At 52.6% G+C, this 14,438-nt stretch overlaps 1 protein-coding gene across 1 annotated transcript in view; it reads left to right on the top strand.

The window, feature by feature from the left end:
- Positions 1-486: 486 nt before the first annotated feature.
- Positions 487-14,438, top strand: part of acadm (acyl-CoA dehydrogenase medium chain) — a 92,797-nt gene continuing 78,845 nt past the window's right edge. The window contains exon 1 of the mRNA XM_072510301.1: positions 487-546. Within this exon, the coding sequence (XP_072366402.1) occupies positions 529-546 (18 nt within the window). The 5' untranslated portion in view covers positions 487-528. The remainder of the gene's footprint in view (positions 547-14,438) is intronic.

The following is a 14,438-nucleotide window of genomic DNA, read 5'->3' on the forward strand; positions in this document are numbered from 1 at the left end:
ATGGAAAGGGGGCGGGGCGGTGCGAGGTTAGACGGGGTGATGTAAAGGGGGCGGGGCCCGGGCGAGGTTAGACGGGGTGATGTAAAGGGGGCGGGCGGTGCGAGGTTAGGCGGGGCGATGGAAAGGGGGCGGGGTTAGGCGGGGTGGGTAAAGGGGGCGGGGTTAGGCGGGGTGATGGAAAGGGGGCGGGGCGGGGCGAGGTGAGGCGGGGCGATGCAAAGGGGGCGGGGTTAGGCGGGTTTGGTAATGGGGGCGGGGCGGGGTTAGGCGGGAAGATGTAAAGGGGGCGGGCTTAGGCGGGGTGGGTAAAGGGGGCGGGGCGAGGTTCGGCGGGGTGATGTAAAGGGGGCGGGGCGGGGCGGGGTTAGGCGGGGTGATGTAAAGGGGGCGGGGCGGGGTTAGGCGGGGGTGATGTAAAGGGGGCGGGGCGAGGTTAGGCGGGGTGGGTAAAGGGGGCGGGGCAGGTGAAGGGGGCGGGGACGGGGACGCGCCTGCGTACTGGCTCCTCCGGCCAGTCGGGCAGCGGCGATGTGGCTCCGGGCTGAGGTGAGCGGCGCTGCTGGACCGGGGGTTAGGCTGCGGCCTCGGGCTGTCCGAGCTCTGAACCCGCACTGAGGCGGCTGAGAGTCCCCAGGGAATGGGAGGGTCAGGCAGAGACACCGGGAGAGGGTCAGGCAGAGGCACCGGGAGAGGGTCAGGCAGAGACACCGGGAGAGGGTCAGGGAGAGACACCGGGAGAGGGTCAGGCAGAGACACCGGGAGAGGGTCAGGCAGAGACACCGGGAGAGGGTCAGGCAGAGACACCGGGAGAGGGTCAGGCAGAGACACCGGGAATGGAGAGGGTCAGGCAGAGACACCGGGAATGGAGAGGGTCAGGCAGAGACACCGGGAATGGAGAGGGTCAGGCAGAGACACCGGGAATGGAGAGGGTCAGGCAGAGACACCGGGAATGGAGAGGGTCAGGCAGAGACACCGGGAATGGAGAGGGTCAGGCAGAGACACCGGGAATGGAGAGGGTCAGGCAGAGACACCGGGAATGGAGAGGGTCAGGCAGAGACACCGGGAATGGAGAGGGTCAGGCAGAGACACCGGGAATGGAGAGGGTCAGGCAGAGACACCGGGAATGGAGAGGGTCAGGCAGAGACACCGGGAACGGAGAGGGTCAGGCAGAGACACCGGGAACGGAGAGGGTCAGGCAGAGACACCGGGAACGGGAGAGGGTCAGGGAGAGACACCGGGAACGGGAGAGGGTCAGGGAGAGACACCGGGAACGGGAGAGGGTCAGGGAGAGACACCGGGAACGGGAGAGGGTCAGGGAGAGACACCGGGAACGGGAGAGGGTCAGGGAGAGACACCGGGAACGGGAGAGGGTCAGGGAGAGACACCGGGAACGGGAGAGGGTCAGGGAGAGACACCGGGAACGGGAGAGGGTCAGGGAGAGACACCGGGAACGGGAGAGGGTCAGGGAGAGACACCGGGAACGGGAGAGGGTCAGGGAGAGACACCGGGAACGGGAGAGGGTCAGGGAGAGACACCGGGAACGGGAGAGGGTCAGGGAGAGACACCGGGAACGGGAGAGGGTCAGGGAGAGACACCGGGAACGGGAGAGGGTCAGGGAGAGACACCGGGAACGGGAGAGGGTCAGGGAGAGACACCGGGAACGGGAGAGGGTCAGGGAGAGACACCGGGAACGGGAGAGGGTCAGGGAGAGACACCGGGAACGGGAGAGGGTCAGGGAGAGACACCGGGAACGGGAGAGGGTCAGGGAGAGACACCGGGAACGGGAGAGGGTCAGGGAGAGACACCGGGAACGGGAGAGGGTCAGGGAGAGACACCGGGAACGGGAGAGGGTCAGGGAGAGACACCGGGAACGGGAGAGGGTCAGGGAGAGACACCGGGAACGGGAGAGGGTCAGGGAGAGACACCGGGAACGGGAGAGGGTCAGGGAGAGACACCGGGAACGGGAGAGGGTCAGGGAGAGACACCGGGAACGGGAGAGGGTCAGGGAGAGACACCGGGAACGGGAGAGGGTCAGGGAGAGACACCGGGAACGGGAGAGGGTCAGGGAGAGACACCGGGAACGGGAGAGGGTCAGGGAGAGACACCGGGAACGGGAGAGGGTCAGGGAGAGACACCGGGAACGGGAGAGGGTCAGGGAGAGACACCGGGAACGGGAGAGGGTCAGGGAGAGACACCGGGAACGGGAGAGGGTCAGGGAGAGACACCGGGAACGGGAGAGGGTCAGGGAGAGACACCGGGAACGGGAGAGGGTCAGGGAGAGACACCGGGAACGGGAGAGGGTCAGGGAGAGACACCGGGAACGGGAGAGGGTCAGGGAGAGACACCGGGAACGGGAGAGGGTCAGGGAGAGACACCGGGAACGGGAGAGGGTCAGGGAGAGACACCGGGAACGGGAGAGGGTCAGGGAGAGACACCGGGAACGGGAGAGGGTCAGGGAGAGACACCGGGAACGGGAGAGGGTCAGGGAGAGACACCGGGAACGGGAGAGGGTCAGGGAGAGACACCGGGAACGGGAGAGGGTCAGGGAGAGACACCGGGAACGGGAGAGGGTCAGGGAGAGACACCGGGAACGGGAGAGGGTCAGGGAGAGACACCGGGAACGGGAGAGGGTCAGGGAGAGACACCGGGAACGGGAGAGGGTCAGGGAGAGACACCGGGAACGGGAGAGGGTCAGGGAGAGACACCGGGAACGGGAGAGGGTCAGGGAGAGACACCGGGAACGGGAGAGGGTCAGGGAGAGACACCGGGAACGGGAGAGGGTCAGGGAGAGACACCGGGAACGGGAGAGGGTCAGGGAGAGACACCGGGAACGGGAGAGGGTCAGGGAGAGACACCGGGAACGGGAGAGGGTCAGGGAGAGACACCGGGAACGGGAGAGGGTCAGGGAGAGACACCGGGAACGGGAGAGGGTCAGGGAGAGACACCGGGAACGGGAGAGGGTCAGGGAGAGACACCGGGAACGGGAGAGGGTCAGGGAGAGACACCGGGAACGGGAGAGGGTCAGGGAGAGACACCGGGAACGGGAGAGGGTCAGGGAGAGACACCGGGAACGGGAGAGGGTCAGGGAGAGACACCGGGAACGGGAGAGGGTCAGGGAGAGACACCGGGAACGGGAGAGGGTCAGGGAGAGACACCGGGAACGGGAGAGGGTCAGGGAGAGACACCGGGAACGGGAGAGGGTCAGGGAGAGACACCGGGAACGGGAGAGGGTCAGGGAATGGAACCGGGAATGGGAGAGGGAGAGACTCAGGGTGAGGTTGAGGGACAGGGACTGGGACAGCATCCGGGATAGAGTTATTGTGGGGGTTAATTATCCTGATACAGACTGGGATAGAGATATAATGGGAGTTAATTATCCTGATACAGACTGGGGTAGAGTTATAATGGGGGTTAATTATCCTGATACAGACTGGGGTAGAGTTATAATGGGGGTTAATTATCCTGATACAGACTGGAATAGAGATATAATGGGGGTTAATTATCCTGATACAGACTGGGATAGAGATATAATGGGGGTTAATTATCCTGATACACTGGGATAGAGATATAATGGGGGTTAATTATCCTGATACAGACTGGGATAGAGATATAATGGGGGTTAATTATCCTGATACAGACTGGGATAGAGATATAATGGGAGTTAATTATCCTGATACAGACTGGGATAGAGTTATAATGTGGGGTAATTATCCTGATACAGACTGGGATAGAGATATAATGGGGGTTAATTATCTTGATACAGACTTGGATAGAGATATAATGGGAGTTAATTATCCTGATACAGACTGGGATAGAGATATAATGGGGGTTAATTATCTTGATACAGACTGGGATAGAGATATAATGGGAGTTAATTATCCTGATACAGACTGGGATAGAGATATAATGGGGGTTAATTATCCTGATACAGACTGGGATAGAGATATAATGGGGGTTAATTATCCTGATACAGACTGGGATAGAGATATAATGGGAGTTAATTATCCTGATACAGACTGGGATAGAGTTATAATGGGGGGTAATTATCCTGATACAGACTGGGATAGAGTTATAATGGGGGTTAATTATCCTGATACAGACTGGGATAGAGATATAATGGGAGTTAATTATTCTGATACAGACTGGGATAGAGTTATAATGGGGGTTAATTATCCTGATACAGACTGGGATAGAGTTATAATGGGAGTTAATTATCCTGATATAGACTGGGCTAGAGTTATAATGGGGTTTAATTATCCTGATACATGTTAAGTAATGGGTTAAGAGACATTGCAATTAGTTGTCTCATTTATGTTAAGTATCCATTAGTTGACACTGATATGTGAAGGGGCTTCAGGTGGCCTCTGTCAGGTGATGTATAGTTAGAGTTTTGTGCAAAGGCTGTTGGAATGAAATAAATGTGTTTGTGAAAAAGGAACAGAACTTTAGACTCTTCATCTCAGCAACTAAAACGTCTAACAATACAGACTGGGATAGTGTTATAATGGGGGTTAATTATCCCCATACTGACTGGGATAGAGTTATAATGGGGGTTAATTATCCCGATATGGACTGGGATAGTTATAATAGGGTTAATAATCCTCGGAGAGGCTGGGATAGGAATAGTATAATAATTTTTTAAATTCATAATTGATGGGCTTTGCTGGCCCGGCCAGCATTCGTTGCCCATCCCCAGGTCCCCTTGGGAAGATGAGGGTATCACAGCTTCCTGACCTGCTGTAGTCTACATGTTGTAGCTACACCCATAATGCTGTTGGGGAGGAATTCCAAGATATTGACCCAGTGACCGTGAAGGAACAGCCATATAATTCCAATTCAGGACGGTGGATTTGATTTATTGTCATGTGTACCGAGGTACAGTGAAAAGTATTGTTCTGTGTATCGAGACAGATTGTTCCATACATGAAAAAACATAGGACATATAATAGACACACAATGAAAATACACAATGGTGGTTGGCTTTGAGGGAAACCTCAAGATGCTGTGTCAATATGCAGAGGGGGGCAGGGGCTTCTTGAGTGTCTTCAGGAGAGGTTTCTGCAGCTAGAAAGTTTCAGTCCTTAGAAAAAGGAGACATTGTTGATGCAAATGAAAAACAGGCTCAATCTAAAAGATTCAAATTGGAGATTAAAAAAGACATGAGGGAGTATGAATAGAAACTGGCAGCTAATGTAAAAGGCAAACCAAAAGCCTTCTACAGCCGCATGATTAGTGAAAGTGTGGTAAAAGGAGTAGTGGGGCCAGGATCGAAAAGGAAATGGAGGCAGAGGGCATGGCTGAGGTATTAAATTGTGACTTTACCTCTGTCTACAAAATGGAAATGTCCAATCTGTTTTGGAGAAAGTAATTGAGATGGGCTAAACATTGATGAGCTATTGGGTATGGTGTCTGACTCATAGTTGATAAGGTGCGGTGCGATGCAGCTTTGGACACTGCGGGAAGTCAGAGTGGAAACAGTGGATGTACTGGCAATTATCTTCCATCCCGTTTACATACAGAGTTGGTGCTGGAGGACTAGAGAATTGCAAATATTGCACCTTTCTCCGAAAAAGGTGTATGGATAGGCTCTGCAACTGCAGACCAGTCAGTTTAACCTCAGTGGTGGAAAAGATTATAGAGAAGATAATCCAGGACAAAATGTGGTTACTTCAGTAAAAGTGGATTACATTATTTGGAGGGGCAGTAGTGAGGGAGTGACGCACTCACTAAAGTGCTCTCTACGGTGGAGATATTTAACAGGAGCACAATCTTCCTTGGGTGCATTTAAACAATCCCATGCACCATTTTGAAGAAGAGTAATGTCTTGGGGCCTATATTTATCCTTGGCCTGATCTGATCATTTATTACATTCCTCTTTGTGGGAGTTTGCTGTACTCAAATTTGCTGCAGTGTTTTCTATATTGCAGCATTGGTGCTCTGCCAATGCAGGTCCTTAAACCATGTTGGTTTTAAACCGTATCAGTTATTGTTTTTGAACTTTGCTTTATCTCATCAAAACACTTGGACAGGAAATTTTACAGTTCTCCAAAAAACCAAAGGCCAGGACAGGAAATTTTACAGTTCTCCAAAAAACCAAAGGCCAGTATGTAAACACAGCACGTGGCAGAGTGTTGAGTCATATAGGGTAAGGTTCAAAATGGGCTCGGATTACAGATCTCAGTCACGCAATAAGTGGCCACTGTAATTGTCTTCAGTCTGTGTGGAGTCTGCACGGTCTCCCCGTGTCTGCGTGGGTTTCCTCCGGGCGCAGTGGAGGTAGTCTCTTCCGCCTCCGCTATGGTGGAGACCGTGGCGGAGGTGGAAGGGAAAGAGTGCCCCCACGGCACAGGCCCACCCGTGGATCGGTGGGCCCCGATCGCGGGCCAGGCCACCGTGGGGGCACCCCCCGGGGCTAGATCGCCCCGCGCCCCCCCCCCCCCCCCCGGACCCCGGAGTCCGCCCGCGCCGCCTTGTCCCGCCGGTAAGGTAGGTGGTTTAATCCACGCCGGCGGGACAGGCAATTTATCGGTGGGACTTCGGCCCATTCGGGCCGGAGAATCCAGCGGGGGGGCCCGCCAACCGGCGCAGCCCATTTCACGCCCCCGCCGGATATCCGGTGCCGGAGACTTCGGCAACCGGCGGGGCGGGATTCACGCCAGCCCCCGGCGATTCTCCGACCCGGCGGGGGGTCGGAGAATGACGCCCCTGATATCATTTTTTTTTAATAAACATTTTATTGAGGTATTTTTGGTATTACAACAACAAAATAAACAATGTATGTGAATCTATAAACATAGTGCAAAAGACGTCTCCCTTACAGGCCCCACCTTTATTAACCCCCTACTCTAATCTAGACTAAACTTCCCCCCCCCCCCTTCTGCTGACGATTAATTCTCCGCGAAGAAGTCGACGAACGGTTGCCACCTCCGGGTGAACCCTAACAGTGACCCTCTCAAGGTGAACTTGATTTTCTCCGAACAGAGAAAGCTAGCCATGTCCGATAGCCAGGTCTCGACTTCGGGGGCTTTGAGTCCCTCCAAGCTAATAGTATCCATCTCCGGGCTACCAGGGAAGCAAAGGCCAGAACGTCTGCCTCTTTCTCCTCCTGGACACCCGGATCTTCCGACACCCCGAAGATCGCCACCTCGGGACTCGGCGCCACCCTTGTTTTTTTAACACCGTGAACATGACATCTGCGAACCCCTGCCAAAATCCCCTAAACTTTGGATATGCCCAAAACATGTGGGCATGGTTCGCTGGTCCTCCCGCACATTTTGCACACCTGTCCTCCGCCCCAAAGGATCTACTCATCCGGGTGAGCCCGATGAATGACCTTGAATTGTATCAGGCTGAGCCTGGCACATGTTGTGGACGCATTGACTCTACTCAACCCGTCCGCCCACAGACCATCCTCTATCTCTCCTCCCAGCTCCTCCTCCCACTTGCACTTCAGCTCCTCAGTCTGCATCTCCTCTGAGCCCATAAGTTCCTTATAAATGTCGGAGATGCTCCCCTCCCCCACCCACCCTCTGAAAACTGCCCTGTCCTGAATCCCCCTTAGCGGTAGGAGCGGGAAGGTTGACACCTGCTTACGAAGGAAGTCCCGCACCTGCAGGTACCTGAAATCATTTCCCCTCGCCAACCCAAACCTCTCCTCCAGCGCCCTCATACTCTGAAAGCTCCCCTCTATAAACATATCCCCCATCCTCTCAAACCCTGCTCTCTGCCATATCCGGAACCCCTATCCATACTTGCCGGGGCAACCCGGTGATTATTACAGATTGGGGACCAGACCGATGCTCCCTCTGCTCCCACATGTCTCCTCCATTGCCCCCAGACTCTCAGGACCGCCACCACCACGGGGCTGATGAAGTGCCGTGCCGGCAGGAACGGCAGAGGCGCAGTTACCAACGCCCCCAAACTGGTGCCCTTGCATGAAGCCGCCTCCATAATCTCCAATCCCCACCACCCACTTCCTGATCATGGCTATATTCACCGCCCAGTAACAGTCACTAAAATTTGGCAGCGCCAGCCCATCCCACCCCGCTCCGCTCAAGCATTACCTTCCTTACCTGCGGGGCCTTGCCCGCCCAAACAACGGCAGTGATCACTTTGTTGACGGACCGCAGAATAAAAATGGGGAGACATTGAAACACAAACAGAAATCTCAGGAGGACCGTCATCTTCACCGTCTGCACCCTCCCAGCTAGCGACGACGGAAGCGTGTCCCATCTCCGAAAATCGTCCTTCATTTGGTCTACTAGTCGGGCCAGATTTAATTTACGCAGCCGGTCTCATTCCGCGCCATTTGAATGCCGAGGTACCTAAAGCTTCCCCCTGCTAATCTAAACGGCAGGTCCCCCAATCGCCTCTCCTGTCCCCTTGCCTGGACCGCAAACATCTCACTTTACCCCATAATTTAGCTTATACCCCGAGAAGCGGCCAAATTCCCCTAGAATCCTCATGATTTCTTCCATTCCCTCTATTGGGTCCGATACATGCAGAAGCAGGTGGTCTGCAGAGAGCGAGACTCTGTGCTCCACGCACCCCCGGACCAGCCCCTTGAGGCTCTCCGAGCAATTGCTAGCGGCTCTATAGCTAGCGTGAACAACAGTTGGGAGAGGGGGCATCCCTGTCTCGTCCCCCGGTGCAGTCTAAAGTAGTCCGATGTTGTCCTATTCGCCCGTACGCTTGCCACAGGAGCCTGATACAGCAACCTGACCCAGTCAATAAAGCCCCGCCCAAATCCAAACCATCCCAGTCCCTCCCACAGATATTCCCATTCTACCCGATCAAAAGCCTTCTCTGCGTCCATTGCGATCACTACCTCCACCTCCCTACCTTCCGGGGGCATCATGATCACGTTTAATAGCCTTATATTGGCCACAAATGCCTACCCTTAACAAACCCCGTCTGGTTCTCCCCAATAATGTCCGGAACACAATCTTCAATCCTGGAGGACAAAACTTTGGCCAGCAGTTTGGCGTCCACATTCAACAAGGATATCGGCCTGCAGGACCCACACAGCTCCGGGTTCTTGTCCCGCTTCAGGATCAGCGAAATCGTGGCCTGTGATATCGTCAGGGGCTGCACCCCTCTCCCTTGCCTCATTGAACATCCTCATCAACACCGGCCCCAATATCCCAGAGAACCTTTTATAGAACTCCACTGGGTACCGTCCGGACCCGGGATTTTACCTGACTGCCTGGCCTTCAGACCCTCCACTATCTCTTCCAATCCGATCAGGGCCTCCAGCCCTTCTACCAGCTCCCCATCCATCTTTGGGAAATTCAGCCCCCCTAAGAAGTGCCTCATCCCTTCCGGCCCCGTTGGGGGTTCCGACCCATACAGCCTACTGTAGAAATCCCTAAACGCCTTATTCACCCCTGCTGAATCTCCAACCAGGTTCCCATCTCTGTCATTTACTTTCCCTATCGCCCTGGCTGCCTCCCTCCTTCTAAGCTGCTGCGTGAGCATTCTGCTGGCCTTCTCTCCATGCTCATAAATAGCCCCCATCGGCTTTCTCAGCTGCTCCACCGCCCTCCCTGTGGTTAACAAGCCGGCCTCTGCCGTTCCCTTAAAAGTCCTGCCTCTGGGGTCACCGCATACCTCCTATCGATCTGTAGTATCTCCTTTACCAGTCGGTCCGTCTCTGCCCTGTCCACCTTCTCCCTAAGGTCCAGTATCGAGAGCAGCTCCCCTCTGACCACCGCCTTCAGTGCTTGCCAGACCACTACTCCTGCAATTTCCCCCGTGTCGTTAACCTGCAGGTAGTTCTGAATGCATTTCCTCAGTCGCTCGCACACCCCTTTGTCAGCCAAGGTCCCACATCTACCCTCCAGTGCGGACGCTGGTTACTGTCTTTACTAACCTGCAGGTCAACCCAGTGTGGAGCATGGTCTGAGATTGTGATCGCCGAGTACCCTGTGTCCACCACCCCAGCCAGTAAAGCCCTGCTCAAAATACAGAAATCAATCCGGGAGTAAACTTTATGCACGTGTGAGTAGGGGAACTCCTTCACCCTCGGCTGCCCGAATCTCCATGGATCTGCCCCATGAACCCTTTTAGTTCCTTTACCATTGCTGGCACCTTGCCCGTTTTTGAGCTTGACCGGTCCAAGCCAGGGTCAATAACTGTGTTGAAGTCCCCTCCCATGACCAACTTGTGCAAGTCCAGGTCCGGTATCTTCCCTAGCATCCTTTTTATAAACTCCACATCATCCCAATTTGGCGCATTCACATTTACTAATACCATCTGTACCCCTTCCAGTTTCCACTGACCATAATGTACCGACTTCCCACATCCGAGACTATTCTACCCGCCTCAAACACGACCCACTTATTGATCAGGATCGCGACCCCTCTAGTCTTTGAATCTAGTTCTGAGTGAAAGACCTGACTGACCCAGCCTTTCCTCAATCTAATCTGGTCAGCTACTCTAAGGTGTGTCTCCTACAACATTACCACGTCCGCCTTCATTCCCCTCAGATGCGCGAACACACGTGCCCTCTTGACTGGCCCATTTAGTCCTCGAACATTCCAGGTGATCAGCCTAGTTGGGGGGGCTCATTGCCACCCCCCCCCCCTTCGCCGATCATCCATCCCCTTTTTTGGGCCAGCCTCCAGCCCATGCTCAGCGCCTCCACCGGCCCGCCCCCAGGCAGCCCCACCCCAACCTCCTCTCTGTCCTTTAGCACAAGTCCCTCATCAGCAGAACATTTTCTCCCCCCACCCCCCCCCACCCCCCCCCCCCCCCCCCCCATAACAACACACTGTAACCCAACCCCTTTAATAAACCTAACGTATGCACACCCCCCACTATGCTTCCGTGAGCCAGCCCACCCAGCTAGCTTGGTGGTCCACATCCCTGGCGCCGGGATGTCTGCCACCTATTGCTTCCCCTCTCTCTCTCTCTCTCTCTCTCTCTCTCTCTCTTCTCCCCCCCCTCCCCCCCCCCCCCCCCAATACAGACATACTCCAATAACAAACAATCCCAACACAATTGCCCAACAGAAAAACACCAAAATCTAAACAAGCCCACCTCCATCTCCCAACAGTGCAAATGGAAACCTTAACTCACTCAGCTCTGCCACTGGTCCCAAATCAATACACAAGGCATTACAGACAGCTTCCACAAAACGGAAAATGATAAACTTTTTTTTAAAAAGCAAAAGAAAACATGAACGTTGCAACAAAGTTCAAAAGTTCTCAGTCCACCACCAGTCCTTTCCTTTTCACAAAATCCAGCGCGTCCTCAGACGACTCGAAATAAAAGTGCTGTTCCTCGTACGTCACCCAGAGACGGGCCGGATACAACAGCCCGAACTTCACCTTTTTCTTAAAAAGGATCGACCTGATCAGGTTGAAGCCTGCTCTTCACCTGGCCACTTCCGCACTCGGGTCTTGGTAAACCCGCAGGATACTATTGTCGCACTTACAGCTCCGTGTCTGCTTGGCCCACTGTACAATGCGCTCCTTACCCAAGTACCTGTGGAATCTCACCACCATTGCCCTCGCGGGGCGGGGCAGGGGTGGGTCTCCCATTCGTGGCTTCCTCGCGAGTGCTCTGTGAGCCCTGTCCACCTCCAAGGGTCGGGAGAATGCCCCATCCCCCAGCAGCTACTCAAAGATGTCCGCGATGTATGCCCCAGCGTCCGCTCCTACGGACCCCGCTGGGAGCCCAACGATTCTCAAGTTCTGCTGGCGGGACCTATTCTCTAGGTCCTCCACCTTCGCCAGGAGCTTCTTCTGCTGGTCTCTCAGCAACCCCACCTCCAACTCCACCGCAGTTTGATGCTCCTCCTGCTCAGCCAGCGCCTTCTCTCCTTCTCTACTTTCTGGATCGCCCGATCTTGGGCATCCTGTCTAAGCTCAGCCGCTCAATTGACACTTTTATTGAGTCCAAACAGTCCCCTTTCTGCTTCGAGAAGTCTTGACCGCTAGGTCGACAAGCCAGAGGTCCTCCGCCATGCTATCCCCCGCTGCAGCTTCAGCCCAAGTCTTCTCTGTCTTTCTGTTTCTGCCTTTACGAGCACTTCTAGTCCTGCTCTCCAAGCACAATGTGGGAATTCAGTACACAATTGCCTCTGTCATCAGTTTTTCAATTCAAGTTCGGTAGATGATCGGGGGGAAAGGTCCAAAAGTCCGACCCAAACGGGAGCCACCAAATGTGCAACTTACTCCTTCATAGCCGCCACCGGAAGTCCCAGGATCTTTTATCTTTCAATTAGATCAACTCTCAATCTTCTAAACTCCAATCTTTACAGGCCCAAACTGTCCAAGCTTGTCCCGTACCTGGGATGATGAAGGATTTATCTAATCGGTTGAGTCAATCTTTCCTGAGCTGCTAATGCAATTATCCTTTCTTAAATAAGGAGACCAAAATTGCACATAGTATCCGGATATGGTCTCACCAATCTCCTGTCTAGCTATAGCATTCCCCTTGCAATAAACACTAGCATTCCATTCACCCTGCTGTACCTGCAGATTTGTGATTTATGTACCAGACACCTGGAGCCATCTACCACAGAGTTCTGCATTCTGCCTCCATTGAAATAATACGCGAACCTTCTATTCTTCATGCCAAAGTGGACAAGTTTACATTTTCCCACATTCAGCCTCCCACCTGTCAATTTCTTGCCCACTAACGTAACCTATCTTTTGCTTTGCAGGCCGCTTGCATCCTCTTCATAACTTACTTTCCTATCTATCTTTGTGTCATCAGCAATTGTAAAACTGTACATTTGGTCCCTTTATCCAAATCATTGATGTAGATTATAAATAGTTGAGGCCTCGTGTCATGTGAGAGTACCTTTACGAATTGGGTGTTTATTACTGCAGTGATGTCAGAGTGGGTGGAGCTGGGCTGTCTGTCCGCTTTTTACTTTCGTTTTAGGCTGTTTGCTGCAGGGTGTGTTTTAGTTTCGTTTTCATTGTTGGAGCTGAAGCCAGACAGAGCAGGTGTACTGTTGATCTCTCTGCCATGAAAAGACTATCTCTTGATCATTTGGTGAATTCAGAATTATAAATGTTCTCAGTAGTGAATGTAAACCTATTGTGCTTCTGTTCAAAGGTGTTTCTTTTGTCTTCTGGATGTTGTTTGGGAAGTTATTAAGGATTACTTAGTGTTGTATTCTTTGGGGGTTGTATTTGAATTGATGGTTGCTAAGATGTTCGCTGTATGTTTTAAAAAGGTTAACTTGAGTTCATAGAATAAACATTGTTTTGCTTTAAAAAAAAATACTTTTCCATTTCTGCTGTACCACACCTGTAGAGTGGGCCGTGTGCTCCCCATACCACAATCTAGTAAAAGTTGTGCGTCAGGTGAACTCCATGATACACTTTGGGGTTCTCTAAACCCTGGCCCATAACACTCGGCACTGATCCATGTGACACTCCCTCGTTACATCTGCCAACCCACAAATGACCAATTTCTGCTGACTCAATTTCCTGTAAAGTAATCAGTCCTTTGTCCATGCTCACATGTTATCCCTGCACCATGAGCTCTTGCTTTGTGCACTAACCTGTTGATGTGGCACCTTGTCAAATACTTTCTGGAAATCTAAGTGCAGCTCTTCCACAGATTCCCCTTTATCCAGGTTGCTTGTTACTGCCACAAAGAACTCCAATAAATCACTCAAACATGATTGCCCTTTCACCAAACCGCGCTGACTCTTCCTGATAGCTTTGAGATTTTCCAGGTACCCAGCTATCACCTCAATAATAGATTCCAGCATTTTCCCTATGACTTATGCTTGCTGCTTTTTATATTCTGCCCAGCCTTCTGACCTGCCACTAATCTTGACTTCATTGTACACTTTTTCTTTTAATTTGATACTCGCTTTAACTTTCTTAGTTCGCCATGATTAGTGAATCCTTCCCCTAGTCTTTCTTTCTCACCGAAATGTATCTTTGTTGAGTGTTATGAAATATTTCCTTAAATATCTGCCATGCACTGATTCTGATCTATCTCTTAACATAATTTCCCAGTTCAATTTAGCCAGCTGTGTCTTCATATCCTTATCATTGCCCTTATTTAAGTTTGTAACACTCGTCTTGAACAAACTCTGCTCACCCTCAAACTAAATGCAAAATTTCAACATGTTAAGATCACTGTTACAAAGAACAAGACAACACAGGAGCAGGCCCTTCGGCCTGCCAAGCCTGTACCGGTCATGATACCAACCTTGGCCAAAACTCTCAGCACCTCCTTGTGCCATATCCCCTCTATACCCATCCTATCCATGTGTTTGTCGAGATGCCTTTTGAATGCTGTTGACGTATCTGCTTCCACAGCCTCCCCTGGCAACTAGCTAATAGAGCTATCCCTCCACCTTTTCCTGGCATTCAGTCTTTCCAAATATCAGGTATCCTTGTCATCTTGTAGCCATGTTTCTAATGTTCATACAGATTTATTTCCATTTGACTTTCATTTGTTTT

The sequence above is a fragment of the Scyliorhinus torazame genome, chromosome 7, assembly GCF_047496885.1.
Source record: "Scyliorhinus torazame isolate Kashiwa2021f chromosome 7, sScyTor2.1, whole genome shotgun sequence".
NCBI lineage: Eukaryota > Metazoa > Chordata > Chondrichthyes > Carcharhiniformes > Scyliorhinidae > Scyliorhinus > Scyliorhinus torazame.